General features: G+C 45.2%; 1 protein-coding gene across 1 annotated transcript in view; it reads right to left on the reverse strand.

Moving 5' to 3' along the window:
• The window catches only part of LOC115082243 (tolloid-like protein 1), a gene marked incomplete at both ends in the record, with an annotated part of 127182 nt that overhangs the window by 18053 nt on the left and 89892 nt on the right, over window positions 1–19237 (reverse strand). Inside the window, 3 exon segments of the mRNA XM_029586491.1 lie at window positions 15009–15083; window positions 15085–15141; window positions 15143–15171. Coding sequence (XP_029442351.1) covers window positions 15009–15083; window positions 15085–15141; window positions 15143–15171 — 161 coding nt within the window.

The raw sequence follows: 19237 nt of genomic DNA on the forward strand, positions 1-19237 counted from the left end.
CTCCATCATATGGTATGGTTTGATATTAGCAAATAGGATAAAGAGAAGTCGCATGAAGATCTGGTTTGAATTTCAAAAATATGGACTTTGTCAAAATGGGAACATACCTGGAGATTGGGAGAAAATGTGTGAGGTGGAAAAAAACAGTGGGACACATTAAAAGGGGCTATTACAAAGGCCAGAAATTTCTTTGTTAGAAAAGTAAGCAAAAGTACAAGGAAAAAGAAACCAATCTGGTTCTCAAAGGAGTTGGCTGAAAAATATAGGCAAAAAGAACAGCATTCAAGAAGTTCAAAGGATCCAAAAAGAGGAAGACAGGGAAGAATAGTGAAAGTGAAGAAGACAAAGAAAGAAATCAGGAAAGCAAAAGGTTAGGTGAAAGAAAGGATTGCCAAAGAGGTAAAGTGAGGTGACAAAACATTTTTCAGATATATCAAAGAAAGGAGGATAGTCTGAAATGGTATAATGAAATTGAAAGGTAACAAGGAGCAATGTGTGAAGAGAGATGAAGAAATGGCAGAAATATTAAACAAATACTTCAATTCAGTTTTAAATAAGGAAGAGTAAAAAATGTTATTGCAACGCGAGCAACGATGGATTTTTGCTATGAATTCCATTTTCCTCATGGTCTGAACATTGATATAGAGTGAGTTGTATCTTTTGACAGCCTGGAGTCTTCCAGCTGACAACATGTTGACGTTGATTGATGTCATCATGTATATGTTCCTCTTTAAAAACTAGTCAATATTTATTTATTTATTTACTTATTTATTTTAAACTTTTTTTATACCAACATTTCATGTGCAAAGAACATATCAGATTGGTTTACAGTGAAACGAGAAACAGCATTAAACAAATGCATTACATCGAACAAGGGATACTGGAACTGGTATCAAAGAGTGCAAATAACATAATTTAAGGGTACAAATAACAAAAATTATAGCTAAACTTAAGTAGGATGCCATGTCAGGATCAGGAGACCAGATAATTTCTATGGAGGGAAGTGAGTTTTCTTTAAAAACCAATAATGGCGGAACGCCTACATTTCCTAATTAAACATTTCCTTTCTCAATTCCCCCCTTTTCCGGGTCAATTTCATTTCATATCACATGATTCAATAATACAATAGCAGTGGCTGTGGTGTTGTTCAATATTCAACAATACTATCTTACTATGGCTGTGGTGTTGTTCAAGGTTCAATAATACTATAGCCAATGGCTTATCCATCTAGACAAGTTACAAATACTAGATACTTGATTGATTCATTCTAATTGCCTGTCTATAAGATTGTTGTTATTTATTTGTTGTATTATTATGCCTTATTTGTTGTATTATTATGCCTTATTTTTAATTCAATTTTTTCCAAGTTCACTCTCCTGTTCTATGTAAGACTCATATGTTTAGTCATCCTAATGTTATATGTAAACCGAAGTGATTGGTGACATTGTTACCAGAACCTCGGTATATAAAAAATGTTAAATAAATAAATAAATAAATAAATAAATAAATAAACAAGCACAGAAACTTGAGATGCCAGTAAGAACTTATGGCGGTACAGTGAGATGTGGGTGAGAATATTCTTTTTAAATGTATGATTTATATTTGCATTTCTCTTCTTGCTTCTAGTTTAAAGAGTGACATTGAGTATAAGGTGTACCGCTGATGCAGAAGTAGTTCAAAACATAACGTTATGTTGGATCTTTACGGGTTGCCCCTGACAAGTGCTTAATCTTCACTCCTCCACTTTAAGAAGAAGAAGAAGAAGCAATTTCTATGAAGGGAAGTGAGTTTTCTTTAAATTTTATGTGCAAAAAGAAAAAAAAATAGTTTAAAAGCATCTGTGATATAAGAACAATGATTATTGATGACCCATTTAAGCATTTGATTTAAAAATCTGCTTGTATGCTGGTGGGTGTTATGATGATCTTTCTATTCTTTTGCTGATGCTTATATTTTTCTGCAGATAATGTAAAGTGGTTTGGTGAATGCAGTTTGATTTTTTGGATTTAATTATGGAAGTCCCTGGAGATGGACCGTTGCTGGCTGACAAAACTATGGATGGCAGTGGGGTAGATGCAACCTCATTTACAGAAGAGAATGTAAAGGAAGAGCTGAAAACTGATAGTAGACAAGGCCATGGGGCCGAGTGAGGTACATCCCAGGATATTGAGGGAGTGCAAAGATGTGCTGGTGGGTCCATTAAAAGACCTGTTCAATGGATCCCTGGGAAATGGGAGTTCTGCCACAAGATTGAAGAAGAGTGGCAGTTGTTCCAATTCACAAGAGTGGTAGCAGAAAGGAAACTGGAAACCACAGGATGGTTTAGCCTCACCTCTGTGGTGGGAAAATTAAAGGAAACTCTGCTGAAGGAAAGGATAGTGAAGTATATACAATCCAGTGGTTTACTAGACCTGAGGCAGCATGGATTCTGAAGGAGAAGGTCCTGTTAGTGAGATACCAAGTGTTCTACCGCTATATGCTGAAAACACTATGGAGGAAAAGACCTCAGAATCTGGCACATCAAATTTTAAACTTGCCTAAGATGATCTTATCACTGGTCAAAAAACCTCCAATACCAACCATATGTTTTATTTATTTCAAACAAATTTTTAGAATTTTTTGGTATATAATAAAATAATTTTTTAAGAACTCATCTCTTTCATAGGTACAAATTCCTTTTATGTTGAATTAAACCGCCATATCGACGGTGGTCTGCGTTTTGCAATAAATGTTGCTTCAGTGCAATATATCTTTGGGTGGAATGTGATCCACAAAATTCAGCACACTTGATTACTGCTTCAGGGAAATATTTCCTGAAGGTAGAATATAGTTCACAAGATTCAGAACATTTGCTTTTTAGTATATGGAGCTGCTCTCTCTGTGAATGATTTTTCTGCACAAAAACCGCCCACAAACAACGTCGCGGCGGGTGACGTCAGAGGCGCGACCGGCGGGATATTTAAACTGCCGCTCTGCTCCACAAACTCCTTTACCATCCACGGGGGTCCCAGCGGTGAACTAGGCCTGCGCGATCGGCGCTGAAGCCCGTCGGGGTAAGGCCTCTTGTTCCGCTCACCCCGATCGGGCTCCCTCGCTGACCGTGGGCCTGGCCCTAAAGCTACCTCCTACCTGCAGGGCCGCGAATCCCCGCCTCCAGCCGGCCGAGATCGGAGCCGCGTTTCGCCGCATCCAGCCGCCCCCCGACCCGGACCACGAGCCCTCGCCTCCAACGGGCCCCGAGCCGCAAGCCGAGCCCCGAACCGCCCACAAACAACGTCGCGGCGGGTGACGTCAGAGGCGCGACCGGCGGGATATTTAAACTACCACTCTCCCTGGCGTCGCGCGCCGGGCGTCGCGCGCACGAAGGAGCACGACAAAGGGGCCTGCCCCTTTGTCTCGCCCCTTCGTCGGCGCCCCATAGGAACCCAACTCATCACCACAAAGAGACTACAGACTAACCGTAATACAATCCGTGACCAACAAGAAAATATCCGAAACCAGGCGGGTTGCAACGGGTATCGCAACGCTCCACCTCCCGACCACAACTACACCTCATCACTCCTCTACTAGGGCTCGCGCGGCCGGCGCCACCCACTCGGGGTAAGAGCCTTTTTCCTGCTAACCCGCCCCACCAGCGTTAGACCCACCTCGATCACCATACTACCTGTTTTTGGGGATATAACTTAATGGTGTTTTTAACAACATTCTAAAACAGTCTCTCTGGATAGCACCCTTCCTTTGAATGGTCGTTACATTTGATCACTCTGTATTGTCATTGTATCTTTGATCCGCCCTAAGCAAACTATCGTCAGTCAATCAATTGAATCATCCAACGCTTCCTTTCGAGCGTACCATGCTTTTGAGTGTACCCAACGTATCGTTATAACCTAATTGCCTTGTAATCTATCTGTGCTTCTTACACCCTAACACTCCAAGTATCACCACCGCCCCCCCCCCCCCCCCCCCCCCCCCCCGGTGCTTTGGTGCTTACTTCAAGCCCACACTACCCTAGTCCCCTCCCTGCTACTAGAACCATGTGCCTTCTCCCCATCCCAAGACGGCACCGCCCGCAACTACGAAAGCCCCCCTACAATACCCCCCCACCCACCCAACCCTCGCAAATCCCTCATACCTATCACGACCCCACCTTTCTCACAACTCCTAGGTCTCACTACCTTAGCCATTACCCTCTTCAATGCCCAATCCATCCAAAAAAAGGACCTATACTAAATGACCTACTTACAGACGACAATCCCGACCTATGTGCCATTACCGAATCCTGGTTAAAATCCACCGACCAGGTTTTCCTCAACCAGCTCCCAACAAAGACATACGACCTCCTCTCCATCCCAAGACCAAAAAAGAGAGGTGGGGGCCTACTCTTGGCTGCCAAAAAAAGGCTTAACCTCAAACTCCAATCTACTCAACCCCCACCCAAACTAGAAATTGCACTATTTACATCTAAATCCCTACAAATCTGCCTAGTCTACGCCCCCCCAGGCCTAATTGAACAAGATCCCTCACCCATCACCGAATATTTCACAGTCAACATCAAAACAGACCTTCCTACCATTATACTAGGGGATTTCAATCTCCATGTGGACTCCCACCCCACCACCCCTACCTGCGAGATCCTACTGGACACCCTCAAAGCCCTGGGTTTCAATCAAATCATCACCGAACCCACACACAAAGCGGGCCACACACTTGACTTAATCTTTGTGAACTCCAAAATAACCATTGCCACCCCCCCTGTAGTCACCCAGTACCGTGGTCCGACCACTTCCTCATTAATGCTACCCTCGAAACCAAATCCCCCACGCCTTCCACACAAAAACTCCGCAAAACTATCTCCTTCCGTAAACACTGTAGTACAGAGGAGCTTACCCTAGCTTTCGACAAAAATAACCAACAACATCGACCTCACCAATCCAGACACCGCACTTCACTCCTGGAACAACCTTACAACGACCATAGCCAACGACCTATGCCCCCACTATCCACAAAGAAGTACCCCTTGCACACTGTGAGAAAAGGAAACCATGGTTCTCCACCAAGTTAAAAACCATGAAACAAGACTTAAGAGCTAAAGAACGCGCATGGCGCAAACAACCATCCGCCACTCTAAAAGCTACCTACTACAACTCACTACACGCATACCGTCATGCAATCACCCAAACCAAGCGTGATTTCCACGCAGCAAAGATCCATGACTACCAATTCAATGCAAATACCTTATTCACTTATATCACAGAACTCACCAACCCTAATACACCCACCCTCAACGAAACCATCTCCAACAATAGATGCGAAGAACTAGCTACCTATTTCAAAAACAAAATCGACAATATCCTACTTCGCTTCCCTGCCAACACCACCCCCCTCACCCCCATTCCCAATGACAAAAAGATCATTCTCAGAGCCTTTGACACCGCCACCAACATAGAAGTAGAAGCTATCCTAAAGAAGATGAAACCCGCCACGCACTCCTCTGACACCATTCCCTCAAAAACACTCCTCTCCATTACACCCGCCATCACCAAACCTATTAAAGACCTTATCAACTGCTCTATCACCGCAGGCAGTGTCCCAGACCCACTCAAGCTGGCCATAGTTAAGCCCCCTCCTAAAGAAACCCACCCTCGACCCCACCGATCCTGCCAATTACCGCCCAATTTCCAATCTCCCTTTCTTATCCAAAGTCCTAGAAAGGGTTATTAACAAACAACTGACGGACTTTTTAGAAGACCACAATATCCTCCACACCCTACAGTTCGGTTTCCGTAAAGCCCGAAGTACCGAAACCTTACTACTATCCATGACAGATACCATACTCAAAGGTATGGACCATGGAAACTCGTACCTACTCGCCCTACTAGACATTTCAGCTGCCTATGATACAGTCAACCATCAAATACTAATGACCCGCCTAGCAGAAATAGGTATCGCCGGTACAGCCCTTTCATGGCTCTCTTCCTACCTCACACACAGAGAATACATAGTAAAACTCGACGAGCACGAATCCTCACGCATACCTATCACGCAAGGTGTACCCCAAGGCTCATCTCTATCCTCCACCCTCTTTAATATTTACCTCCTACCCCTATGCCACCTCCTCTCAGACCTAGGCCTAAAATTCTTCCTGTATGCAGACGACGTGCAGATCCTCATCCCGTTTCAAGGGTCCATAAACGAACCTTTGCAATGCTGGGAATCCTGCCTCACCACTATAAGCACCCTGCTATCCAAGCTCCATCTAGCTCTAAATACTTCCAAAACAGAAGTACTCGTTATCTCCAATCAACCCGAACGTTTCACTATACCCTTGCAACAGGACACCCCCCATTACCCCTACCACAGCCCTCGCTCAGACCCAGTTTGTAAGAGACCTGGGCGTCTTCATAGATCAACACTTGAACTTTAAACCCCACATCAAATCTCTCCTAAAGGGGGGTTTCTATAAACTCAACATCTTAAAAAAACTCAAACCCCTCCTCCACACCCGCGATTTCCGTACAGTCGTACAGACCACCATGCTCACGAAACTAGACTACTGTAACTCCCTGCTACTAGGACTCCCTGCATCCACCATCAAACCCCTTCAGATTCTACAAAACTCCATGGCTAGAATCATAACCGGTACACGCAAAAGGATCACATCACCCCCTATACTAAAGGACCTACATTGGTTGCCAATATCCTACCGCTCTCAATACAAAACACTCACCATCCTTCACAACTCCCTACATAAACACAATCACACCTGGCTCGATGAAATGCCTCGTCACCGCTCCTCCGACCGACCCACAAGAACAACCCATACAGGCACCCTCCACATCCCACCCCTCAAAGCAGCGCACTCAACTCACACCAGAAGGAGAGCTTTCTCCATTGCTGGTCCCACCCTCTGGAACTCCCTCCCCACCTTCTTACGCCAAGAGACATCCTTTCACAACTTCAAGAAAGGAGTCAAGACATGGCTCTTCCGACAGGCCTACCCCGACACAAACCAAACCTAACATCTCCCCCCTCAGCTCCCCCTGCTCGACCTCTACTACTCCCCCCCTTCTCAGCTCCTCCCTTTTCGGCCCTCCTACCTTTCACCCTACCCCTCCGCTCGACTTTTCCCTCATCTCCTCCCTTTCAGCCTCTCCCCTTATCCCTTGTCACCTAGCCGACCTCTCCACCCCTTAGTATTCCCCCTCCCCCGCAACTCCCTTTACCACCCAAAAACAAAAAAAGAAAAACTTATTTTCTTGTGATTCCCAATGACCAACGACCATCAACCCCTCCGTATCTCTACGTAGTTAAAGAGATCCTTGTATATTTTAAGCCTCTGTACCCCTTCCCCGCCCTACTCACCCTGCCTCTCCTCTACCCTCCTTTGCTAACCTTTGACCCCCCTTTTCCCTCCAATGCCGCCCGTTAAATCCTTCTAACCCCTCTTATCTCATATTTAAGTGAATACTGTTAAGCAAATGTCTCTCAACACCTCATTAGCTCTACAATCTGATTGTAACTGTACTTATCGTCAACTGTATATAGTTGCATCTATTTGTGTTTTTTCACTCCTTCAGTCCAGCCTTGCCCTCCCCTCTAGCTCCCCCTCTCCCACCCTTCCGGTATCCTCGCTTCCCACTCCCCTCCCCTGTATTATTGCTCTATTGTGCTATTGTTTTATTATCTATTTATCTGTTTTACTGTTTTATTGTTTTATTGTTATATTGTAACTTTCCTCCGTTTGAGTTTTTTGTAAACCGGCATGATGTGTTTCACGAATGTCGGTAAATAAAAGTTAATAAATAAATAAATAAATAAATAAATATTAGTTAATAGAGATGTGAATAGGAACCGGAATCGGTTCGGATTCCGGTTCCAATTCACATGTGGGGTTTTTTCAATCGGGCCCAATCACGGTTTTGTTTATCGGCTGCGCCCAAGCCGATAAACAAAAAACCCACCCCGACCCTTTTAAAAGTAACCCCTTAGCTTCCCCCACCCTCCCGACCCCCCCAAAAACCTTTTACAGGTACCTGGTAGTCCAGTGGGGGTCCCAGGAGCGATCTCCCGCGATCTCCCGCTCCGGGCCATCCTCCCGCTCCCGGGCCGTCGGCTGCCACTAATCAAAATGGCGCCGATGGACCTTTGTCCTTACCATGTGACACGGTATCCATGCCATTGGCCAGATCCTGTCACATGGTAGGAGCACTGGATGGCTGGCGCCATCTTGTGCTCCTACCATGTGACAGAGGCTGACCAATGGCACCGGTAGCCCCTGTGACATAGTAAGGGCAAAGGCTATCGGTGCCATTTTGAATACTGGCAGCTGACGGTCCGAGTGCAAGAGGTTGCTCCCGGACCCCCACTGGACTTTTGGCAAGTCTTGTGGGGGTCAGGAGGGTCCCCTAAGACTTGCCAAAAGCCCTGGTGTTCAGCGGGGGTCCAGGAGCGATCTCCTGCACTCAGGCCATCGGCTGCCAGTAATCAAAATGGCGCCGATAGCCTTTGCCCTTACTATGTCACAGGGGCTACTGGTGCCATTGGTCAGCCCCTGTCACATGGTAGGAGCACAAGATGGCGCCGGCCATCCAGTGCTCCTACCATGTGATAGGATCTGGCAATGGCACGGATATCCTGTCACATGGTAAGGGCAAAGGGCCTTTCTCTAGGTTGCAATCAGTTTCTGGAAAGGGAAATTTAAAATCCTCAGGTTGGAATATTTTAAATTGTTTTCTAAATATTCTAACTTCTTACAGTTAGATAACTCAGATTTAGCAACATGTTTTTGAAATATTTCTAATTTTTCCAACCTTTCATTATTTTCTACCAACTTATTACTACATTGAGTTGTAAAATTTTCCAATTCCAGTACTTTCTGTTGTGAATTTACATTAACATTGGTCAATTTTATAATAGCTGTTTCTAGCAACTTGATCGCTGCCCAAAGGGTATCCATTGTAATTTCTGCCGTATGAGGTATAATTCTAATCAGGATTATCCTCATTACCACCCCCATCTCTCACACCACTAGGTAAATCATTTAATCTAGAGAACTCCCTTCACCTAGGAAGGGTCTACACACTTTTTTTTTTAAGAAATCGGCAGAGAAAGGGGTATTCGGAGCTCTGGGGCTCAGTGAGATGACTTCAGCCTTGGTATAGATTCTCGCTCTGGAACTATCACCACTGCGGCTCTCTCCTCCGGTGTTACTCCAGCTGCAGCCATAAAGAAAGATGATATTGGAGGCTGAATTGATGTCCGGGTAGGGGAGACGAGGTTGTTGCCTCCCTGATTCGGGCCTTGTATTTGGTGTGGGGCATATTAGTCAAATGAAGTGTTAATTCAAAGATCACACCAATCGGTGCCTCTGTTTCTTAATGGATATCTCTGTAGTTCCTTAAAATCTAGTATCTTTTGGTTGTTGGGGGAGAGCGAGGAGAACAAAGTAAAATTTTACTTACTAAATTGAGAAGTCTCATTATTCCTCGAAAAGTTGAAATAAAATTCAAATAGTCCAAGATTCAAAGAAAGCCGCGCGCCCCTTTGGCGCGAGCAGCTTCAGCAGCGTGCCGGCGGTTTTGTCTGCGCGCCGAGGGGAGCCGGCTTTTTAAACTCCCGAACCCTCCCCTGATGACGTCAGAGGCGCGACAGCATCAAGTCTGGGCTGGGACTTCTCCTCACCCTCCGATTCCAAGAAATTTGTCTAGGTAATTGTCTCTTAGGGCTGAGGTGCACTTCTCTGGGTTAGAACAAATCTCAGTCCTCTCTCTCCTCATCTGCGCGCTGAGGGGGGGGCCGGCTTTTTTAAACTCCCTAACCCTCCCCTGATGATGTCAGAGGTGCGACAGCGTCGAATCTGGGCCGGGACTTCTCTTCACCCTCCGATTCCAGGAATTTGTCTAGGTAATCGTCTCTTAGGGCTGAGGTGCACTTCCCGGGTAGAACAAATCTCAGTCCTCTCTCTCCTTCCCATCTGGCATTTTTAAGCCATCATTACTAAGTTACTATGTTAAATATGCAAGCTCACACACACATTTGGACTCTCTGTCTCTCATACACATGAAGGTGCTCTCTCTCACATGCGCACACACACACACACATACAGGCTCTCTCTCTCTTTCATACATACGTAGACTCACATGCATGTGGGTTCTCTGTTTCACATAACATGAAGGTTCTTTCACACACACTCACACACACACACAGGCTCTCTTTCTCTCTTTCATACACATGCAGACTCAGAAACATACTGGCTTTCATACGTATGCAGGCTCTCTTTCTCTCTCTCTCTCTCTCACACACACACACACACGCACGCACGCCACACATACGCACATGCACACAAACACAGAGGCTGTGTCTCTCATACCACATGCATGGTACTCACACATGCAGGCTCTCTGCCATATATAGGCTCTCACACACACATGCAGGCTCTCATACACACACCCACACAAGATTTCAAGGCCTTCTATCTTCTGGTCCTTGTCTTTCAGCCGCAAGTGGGATGGGTTCTGATGTGGCCCCACCATGTCTTGTCTTTGGCCACCAAAAGATGGGGTCCATGGCAGCCTCTCTGGGTCTTGTCTTTAGCTGCTGCAGGATGGGCTCTATGGCAGCCCAGTCAGGCCTTCCATCGGCTGCCATGGGATGTATTCTGCAGCAGTCTGTTAGGCCCTCAGATCTAGCTCAAGCTCCAGGGACTGCTTGAGGAAGGGAGGCAGATTGTGACAGCAGGCTAGATGAGTGCTGCAGCCTCACCCCAACAGTTAGAAGCCTGTCAGCAGGTTCTTTAATCCCTCCATCCTCTCTCGCCGCCTGGTACAGCCAGCTGTGCATCAACATGCTGGCGCTGACTGGATATGCTGGGATACTTCTGGGCAGGCAGCGGGTTTCCTGTTTCCCTGCCTGCCTTTGCATCCATTCTGCACATGCTTAGCTCTGTGCCTGCATGGCTGAAAGTGTCAGCATGTCCAACAAGGCATGTACCCCCAGTCTAGGGAAGGAGAGAGGTAGGTTAGTTATGTCAGCCACAATTTAAGCCAGGTTGAAGTAAGAGTTTGCCATGTCCTGCTCAGGCTCTTAGCAGTGAGTGAACTTCAGCCTGGTCTGTGACACACCTCCATGTCATGACACACAGGTTGAGAACTGCTGCTTTAGATCCAAGGTTAACGTTTCCAAATTATGATTTTTACAGTTATGGAACATGTCAGAAAAAAACCAATACTTTTTTACAATAAAGACTTGTATGACCAATACTCCAGCTTCCCTTCAGTTTCTATTAAAATGATTTGTGATACTGTGTCATTTTTTTTTTTTTATTTAATCAAATTGTGTGATGATGAAAGTGTATGTGGTCATTGGAATCATATTTTGTATTTCACAGATGTTGAAAACAGTTAATACGAGACAGACACACATCTTTTAAGTGGTCTCTGTCTGTCAGGAATTTGCTCTTTTTTTCAGCTAGCAAGAAATCCTGGCAGTGCTGATTGTGTGTGAATTCAAAAACATGCTGTGTAATCCTGGTATACATTAGTGGGATCTCTTAGTGGAATGATGATGCTTTAGAAGATCTATGGTTAATAATGGGGATTATCCAGTATTCCTAAATCTTAAAATTGTAAGCCTTTTATCCTAAACCACTCAAGAACTAATACAACAATGAAGAAAAGAGATGTGCTGTCATTTGACAATGACATTTCCTATTTCATTTTCAAAATAGAACAAAAAAGGAATGAAATTTTGTTTTTTTTTTCTTTTGCTTCATTTTGGATATTTAACTGTGGCCAATTAAAAACAACTCTGCGCTGGGTCCTGATCCCTCCCCTCTTCCACGAAACATGCTTTAAAGAAAACCCCATTTTCCCCTACCCCAGCCCTTACCCCATCTCAGTTCTGTGCATCTTCCAAGGGGGAAGAGCAATTCCCAGCTCCTTCTGCCCCGCAGCTCTGAATTTTCAAATGCCACTGGTCAATCCAATGCCAGCGCCATTATGTTGTCCATCAGATTCTGCCATACAGTGTAATGGCTCCAGCCTGGGATTGACGGTGGCCATTTTGAAAATCCAGAGAAGCGAGGCAGGAGCAATTGAGGATTGCTTCTGCACCTGGAAGAGCCAGAGCTGGAATGAGGGGAGGTCAGGGAGTTTGGTGGTCTGGAGTGGAAGAGAACCTTTCCTTATGTAGGTTTGGGGAATGGAGGGAGGAGGGGGTGACTTGTTTCAGTTTGTTTTCCAGTTTGTCTGGTTTCGTTTTGGGTAAATGGAACAGAATGGCTACTAAAGAGGCAACAAAGTGAAAAACAAAACAAATGATTCGTTTTCATATGCTCACCCCTTCTCAAGAATCCCCTTTTGCAAGGTCACAAACTGCAAGGTGGCACTCTTGAGCCCTGGTTGTGGCTGCTTCTACCTCCAATTGCATCCTGGCAAAGGTGTATAGGGCACTACTCTATGCAACAGAGCCAATAGGAAGATTGTTCTGGGCATAGGACCTTGAGCTGATACGCGAGCACAATCCCCGCAGCAGCCCTGCACCTTCCTTTCTCGTTTGACAAGGTAACTTGCACCTGAGGAAGAAGGAAATGGGGCTCCTGCAGATACTGTGAGCATGTGCTGGATCCCACTCCTGCGCTTACTATAAAGTTCTATTCCACTCTTTTCTTTCTGTTTTGTTTTTCTTTGTCAGCACAAATGCTTAGTGGGGGGGATGGGATAATAAGTGGTAGTGGCTCAAAGTCCTCTCTCATGTGCATAACTGTTACTTACTAAAGCTCTTTACCATTTCGCAAACATCTTATTAAACTGTGATATAGGAATAGGACAAAAAACCCCCCCTTAAAATTACTAAAACTTTAAAGTGGATATTATTTGAAAAGTATTTTTCCACTAAATTATATATTTTTCCTCTAAAGGGTGATCTAAGCTGCTATATTTTTTTGTGAGAGGGTTCCCACTATCGCAGGGGAGGGGTGCTACATTAGTGGGCTCCTCCCCTGAAAAAATATTGCTGCTGTATGGCGCATTTTTTTGACTCACGGCAAAACACCGTGGGACAAAAGAATGTGGGTAGTGGCCCATTAGATGTGATGGCAGCCCCAACCTTAAAGGGCCAACTGCTTAAAAGGTGCCTCCAAAGAAATGTTGAGCAGGTGTCAAGGCAGACACCTGGCTCATCCTGAGGTTGTGACTCGAGCAGGCCTTGACACCCCAAGTTAAAAAAAAAAAAAGATTGAACTTCATGTGTGGCAATGGACCACCCATCCCCAACCCTGTCTTCACAAAATAAATAGTGTCCCCACTCCCCTTTGCAAATACAGAAATCTTGACACTGGCCCCACCCCAATAATGATCTAAAATCATTGGGGGTGTTGTGGCCCACTCCCCCCACCTCCAAATGTATAAAAAAAAAAGCATTAGAGTTTAGTGGGACCTCTCTCCTCCACACCCCGACTCCCATACCACAGCCCCCTAAACCTTCAAAACTTGAAGACGCTTCCTCAATGGGGCTTGGACAAGGTCAGGTTGGCGCCATTTTGAAAAATGGTGACTACCAGGTCCGGGGCTAGGGGGCACCTTGAGCCTCATCAAGGAACCTTCTTCAAGCTTTGAAGGTTTGGGAGGTAGAGGAGGGGATTCAAGGGGTGGGGGTCCCACTGAACCTCAATGTTTGGGTTTTTTTTATAAATTTGGGGGAGGGCACAATAACCCAAACCATTTTTGATCACTATTGGAGTGAGGAGGTAGGAAGAGAGGGTACCATTGTCATGATTTCGATATTTGGAAAGGGGAATGAGGCACTCTGTATTCTGTGAAGACAGGGTTAGTGGGTGTGGGGGCAGGGGGCAGGTCCATCATCACATGTGAAGTTCAATCATTTTTTTTAAACTTTGGGGTGCATGGCTACATTCAAGGTGGCCCCAGATTGAGCCGAGGGTCTTCCATGACCCCGATCAACTTTTATTTTTTGCTGTGGCAGTTCTGTGTTTTTGGTTTTTTTGCATGGCCTTTAAATGTAAAGTGGGAGCCTCGGGACCCATCTTAGGGTCCCAGAGGTCCCATGTTACATTTATTATTCCCCAGGATGTATTTTATCACGACTGTCCACTTTCTCAGTCCAACCCAATAAAATATTAACATGAAATTATCTAGTAATGTGCAGGTTTGCATACATTTGCATTATTTATGCATGCAAATTGTATGCAAAGCAGCTCATTGTAATAGGGGAGGAAATCTAGGCAGGGCCATGCAAAATACCACGTATATTGCATGATATTGCTGCTAAAATGTGTGATATATGCTGTTTAATGCATATTAGAGCCCAGCTGTAGCTTAATGCATCTCCCGGTAAGAAAGCTAAATTTAGACAATCATTTCAGCCAAAACTGACTTACATATAGATTTCTTGGCTCCTATGTGTTCAAAAGGCTTCTTGTCCAGTAAAATGTTTCAATTCTAGTAGCAATCCCCACGAGTGTTTACTTAGCCCATCCAGGGCTTCAGTAGTGGTGGTATAGAACACAATAAAATAAGTAAATAAATAAATATATTTGTCAAGGCAATCTGTGTTTTTTTGCTTTATTGCCTTTAGAACAACTCACAGCAGCAAACTCGCATTGGACTGGCCCTTTCTTGACCCTAGCAGGCAGTCTGCTTCCAGGAGCTGCTTCTTAATAGGGCCCAGCAAGGATCAAACATGAGATTTGAATTCAAGAATGGAAAATCTGTCCAAAAATGTGAGATGTTATAAACTGGCTCAAACAAATTACTTAGTATTATCTGCCCATGCCTGAGTATTATTTCCATGTAATAAAATCAGATCAGCTATTGTGAAATAATGCTTCATTAAACAAACAATTGTACATGCAAATTGCAAAATGTAAACCTATCTATGTCTTAGTGTACTATCAGGGAACAGGTGGAGTTTGTACCCTGCAGCTTAACTGCACAACTAATCCTACAGTATAATTAATCTGGTTACTGATGTTCCAGCCAGTGTTTACTTACTTCATTGCCCTCTAATTCAAAATGTTCAAACTTCATAGAAATTCTGTACTGATTGGGAGCCACCACCTGCCACACCACAGTGTTTGTTTGGAGGGTATTCTTTAGGCCACCCTGGCGTAGTTATAGTCCCATTTCATCTTTGTTAGTAGTCCTCCACAAGCAGCTGTAATCAAATTGAAAGGAAAGAAAGGCATCATCTCTTTGCCAGTTTCCCTTGATTATTACAAACAGAAACACAGAGGTACACTGTAGACTGCCATCTCATGGTGATTCTTTAAAAATGCTGGTGGAGGAGGGCAATAAAACAGTAATATTGAAATAAAGTAGATGATGCCATATAATTACCAAATGACTCACCCAATCTTCCCAGTTATCTTCCTCTCTGGTTCTCTACCAGTTTAGGTAGGTGAGCATATACACATTTCCATGCTTAAGCAAACATCAACTCACCCTTGACCACACACATACCACACATACATCTTTTTTCCCAGACTCCCAATCTTGTTCCCACTCTGTCCTCAATATCAGTCCTAAGCAAATTTAAATTCTGTTAAGATTATTGACTTCCGCCCTTTCTACAGGCATTGTCATCTTCTTTGGTTCTTACCAGCTCAGCTCCTAGCCAGGACCCTTCTCCATTCCCCACCATCAAGTCTTGTAAAGCATAAATTAAACATAACGAGCTGTCTATCAACATCAAGGCATATGCAAGCTCTACCAACATGTACAAGGATGCATTTACATTCTTTCCAGTCTATGACGGCTACAAAGAAAAATTGTGTGGGCACATCAGTTATCAAGGAACCTTGAATTTGAATGGGTAACAACATTCTATACAAGTACTCAGTCAATACTCTATCATAATTTTACTTCACCTACAAAATGCAAGAACTTGATACTGGATGGACACTATATTCACTATAAAAAAAAAAAATCACCCCTGATTCTTATTGGTTGTGCAGCATAAATCTGTTTTAAGCATTATCACTGTCTTTTACCCAATATTCTATTCTACTGGGCAGTGTTATTCAACTGGGGAAACAGGAGTGACTTGAGGTTCTTCAGAGCTCATTGAATGACCTTCTGAAATCACAATCTTTCAAAACTGCCCAGAAAAAATGAAACAATTAAATCACAATGATCATTAGAAATGATATTTCCTGTCTGTTATTGTCATGGTGGAAGGATTTTAGGGCTAGAAGAAAAGCCAAAGGCTCTAAATTTGACAGGGCATTATCAACAGGAAATGTTTATCTTTGAAGGTCATCACTACTGTTATAAATTTCTCATTTGGGTTTTCTAAAATAAGATAAAGCTAAACAAGATAATTGTAATGGAGAAATTACTTACCTGATAATTTCGTTTTCCTTAGTGTAGACAGATGGACTCAGGACCAATGGGTATAGTGTACTCCTGATAGCAGATGGGAGATGGAGTGAGATTTCAAAACTGACGTCAGCCTACATATATCCATGCAGGAAGCTCAGCTCTTCAGTATTCTCCTCAAAAAGCAATTGTGGATATATGTGTGCTTTCATAACTTGATTAACTTGGTTGACTTGATTAACTTCATTAACTAGGGCTGTTTCCACTGATTTCCAAATTGTGGACCGCCAGTGCACTCAATCGGGTAACACCAACACCCGGCAACTATGGGTGTCTTGAACTAGGAATAATATCTGGCTTACCCGTGCTTGTCTTGTTCTCGGGGTTTGTCACTCGAGGTTCACGGATTCTGGGTCAGCCTTGGGTGGGGTGCTGAGTCCATCTGTCTACACTAAGGAAAACAAAATTATCAGGTAAGTAATTTCTCCATTTCCTAGCATGTAGCCAGATGGACTCAGAACCAATGGGATGTATAAAAGCTACTCCCGAAGAGGGCGGGAGGCTGCCCATGGCCCACTTAGTACTGCCCTTGCAAAGGTTGTGTCCTCCTGGGCCTGGACATCCAGGTGGTTAGAACCTGGAGAAGGTGTGTATGGAGGACAACATCACTGCCCGACAGATCTCGGCGGGCAACAAGCATCTTGGTTTCCACCCAGGACACTGCCTGGGCCCTTGTTGAATTGGCCCTTGACTTGCAGAGGTGGGGGCTTCCCTGCCTTACATAGGCCGCCTTGATTACTTCTTTGATCCAGCGGGCTATGGTTTCCCACGAGGCCGCTTCCCTCTGTTTCTTCCCACTGTGAAGGACGAATAGGTGGTCCGTCTTTCGCACAGATTACGATATTCCAGGTATCAGTCTAGGGAGTCTGCTGACATTTAGATGGCAAAGAAGGCATGAGACTTCTGAGTCCTTATGTTCGTCTGGGAATGGCAGCGAGATGGTTTGGTTTAGATGAAATTGAGAAACCACTTTCGGTAGGAAGGAGGGGACAGTGTGTAGCTGTATGGCTCCCGGTGTGAACCTGGGGAACGGTTCCTGACAGGATAGTGCTTGAAGCTTGGAGATGCGACGGGCTGATCAAATTGCCACTAGGAGTGCAGTCTTCAAGATCAGGAGCCGTAGTGACAGTCCGCGTGTTGGTCTGAAGGAAGTTCCCGCTAGGAAGTCTAGTACCAGATTGAGATTCCCTAGGGCACTGGCCACTTTAATGGTGGTCGGATTTGTTTTATCCCTCTCAGGAAGGGGGGAAACATCTGGATGGGTTTGATAGACTGATGCCGTCCACTTTGGCTCTGAAGCAGGCCAGGGCGGCCAACCTGGACCTTGAGGAGTTAAGAAACAGGCCCCCTTCTTCAAGCCGTCCTGCAGAAATTCCAGGATCATGGTGGATTTTGACTGTCCACAGAAGGATCTCGCGGTCCTCACACCAGGCTTCGAACTCTCCATATTCATATGTAAGCTAGTGATGTGGATAACTTGCATGCTAGAAGCAAGGTGTCAATCACTGCCTTAGAGTATCCGCTTTTCTTCAGGTGAGTTCTCTCAAGGGCCAGACCGTAAAAGAGAATCGAGTTGGGTCTTCGTGGAGGATCGTCCTTGCCGGAGAAGGTCCCCGTGTGGAGGTAGGCACAGAGGGTTCCCAGCAAGAAGTCTTCGCATGTCTGTGTACCATGGCCTTCTTGGTCAGTCCAGGGCCACTAGGAGTACTAGCCCCCTGTGGTTTTCTATCTTGTGGATGATCCTTCCCAGTAGTGGCCATGGGGGAAAGGCATACAGCAGGTCTTCCTGTGGCCAGGTCTGGATGAGGGTGTCGATTCTCCAGGATTGTGGTTCTCGTCTGCGGCTGAAGAACTTGAGAACTTGGGCGTTGAACAGTGTTGCTAGTAGATTCATGGCTGGGGTTCCCCAGCAGTTTACTCTCAATTGGAGGGCTGTGGTTGACAGCGTCCATTCCCCTGGGTCTAGGCTCTCTCTGCTGATGTAGTCCGGAGAGACGTTGTCTTTTCCCACAATGTAGGGGGCTGAGATCACTTGCAGGTTTATTTCTGCCCACGCCATGAGTGGGACTATCTCCAGGGACCTGTAAGCTTCTGGTTCCTCCCAGGTGGTTAATGTAGGCAACGGCTGTGATGTTGTCTGACATGTCTCTGACAGATTTGCCCCGGAGTTTGTGGCCAAATCATAGACAGGCTAGTCTGACTGCTTGGGCTTCCAGTCAGTTTATGTTCCATCCCGCCTCCTCCTTGTCCCATTGTCCCTGGGCCGTCAGGTCCTGAAAATGGGCTCCCCATCCTCGCAGGTTCACATCCGTGGTGATCAAGATCCAGTTCGGTGGGGATAGTTTTACTCCCTTGCTCAGATGGTCTTCCTGAAGCCAACACTGGAGCTGGGTCTGAAACTCTGCTGGTAGCTGAGGAGAATGGAGTAGTTCTGGGACATCGGGTTCCTTCGTGACAGTAGGGAATGTTTAGTGGGCACATGTGGGCCCTTGCTCATGGAACAACTTCTAGGGTTGATGTCATGAGACTGAGGACTTGGAGGTAGTCCCATACCTTGGGATGAGCATAGTTAACAGTTTTTGCAGCTGACCCATCGGTTTCCTTCTCCTTGGAGGGGGAAGGACAACCTTGTCCTGCTTGGTCTCGAACCGGACTCCCAGGTACTCTAGCAATTGGGAGGGTTGCAAGCAGCTCTTGGCTGTGTTGACGACCCCCGAGATTCTGCAGCAGATTCTTGACTCTGGAGATTTTGCCCTGATCAGCCAATCATCCAGGTAAGAATGTACGAGGATTCCTTCTTTCCTCAGTGTTGCCGCCACTACCACCATGATTTTATCTATCTA

This window comes from Rhinatrema bivittatum, unplaced genomic scaffold, assembly GCF_901001135.1.
Source record: "Rhinatrema bivittatum unplaced genomic scaffold, aRhiBiv1.1, whole genome shotgun sequence".
In the NCBI taxonomy this organism is placed as follows: Eukaryota; Metazoa; Chordata; class Amphibia; order Gymnophiona; family Rhinatrematidae; genus Rhinatrema; species Rhinatrema bivittatum.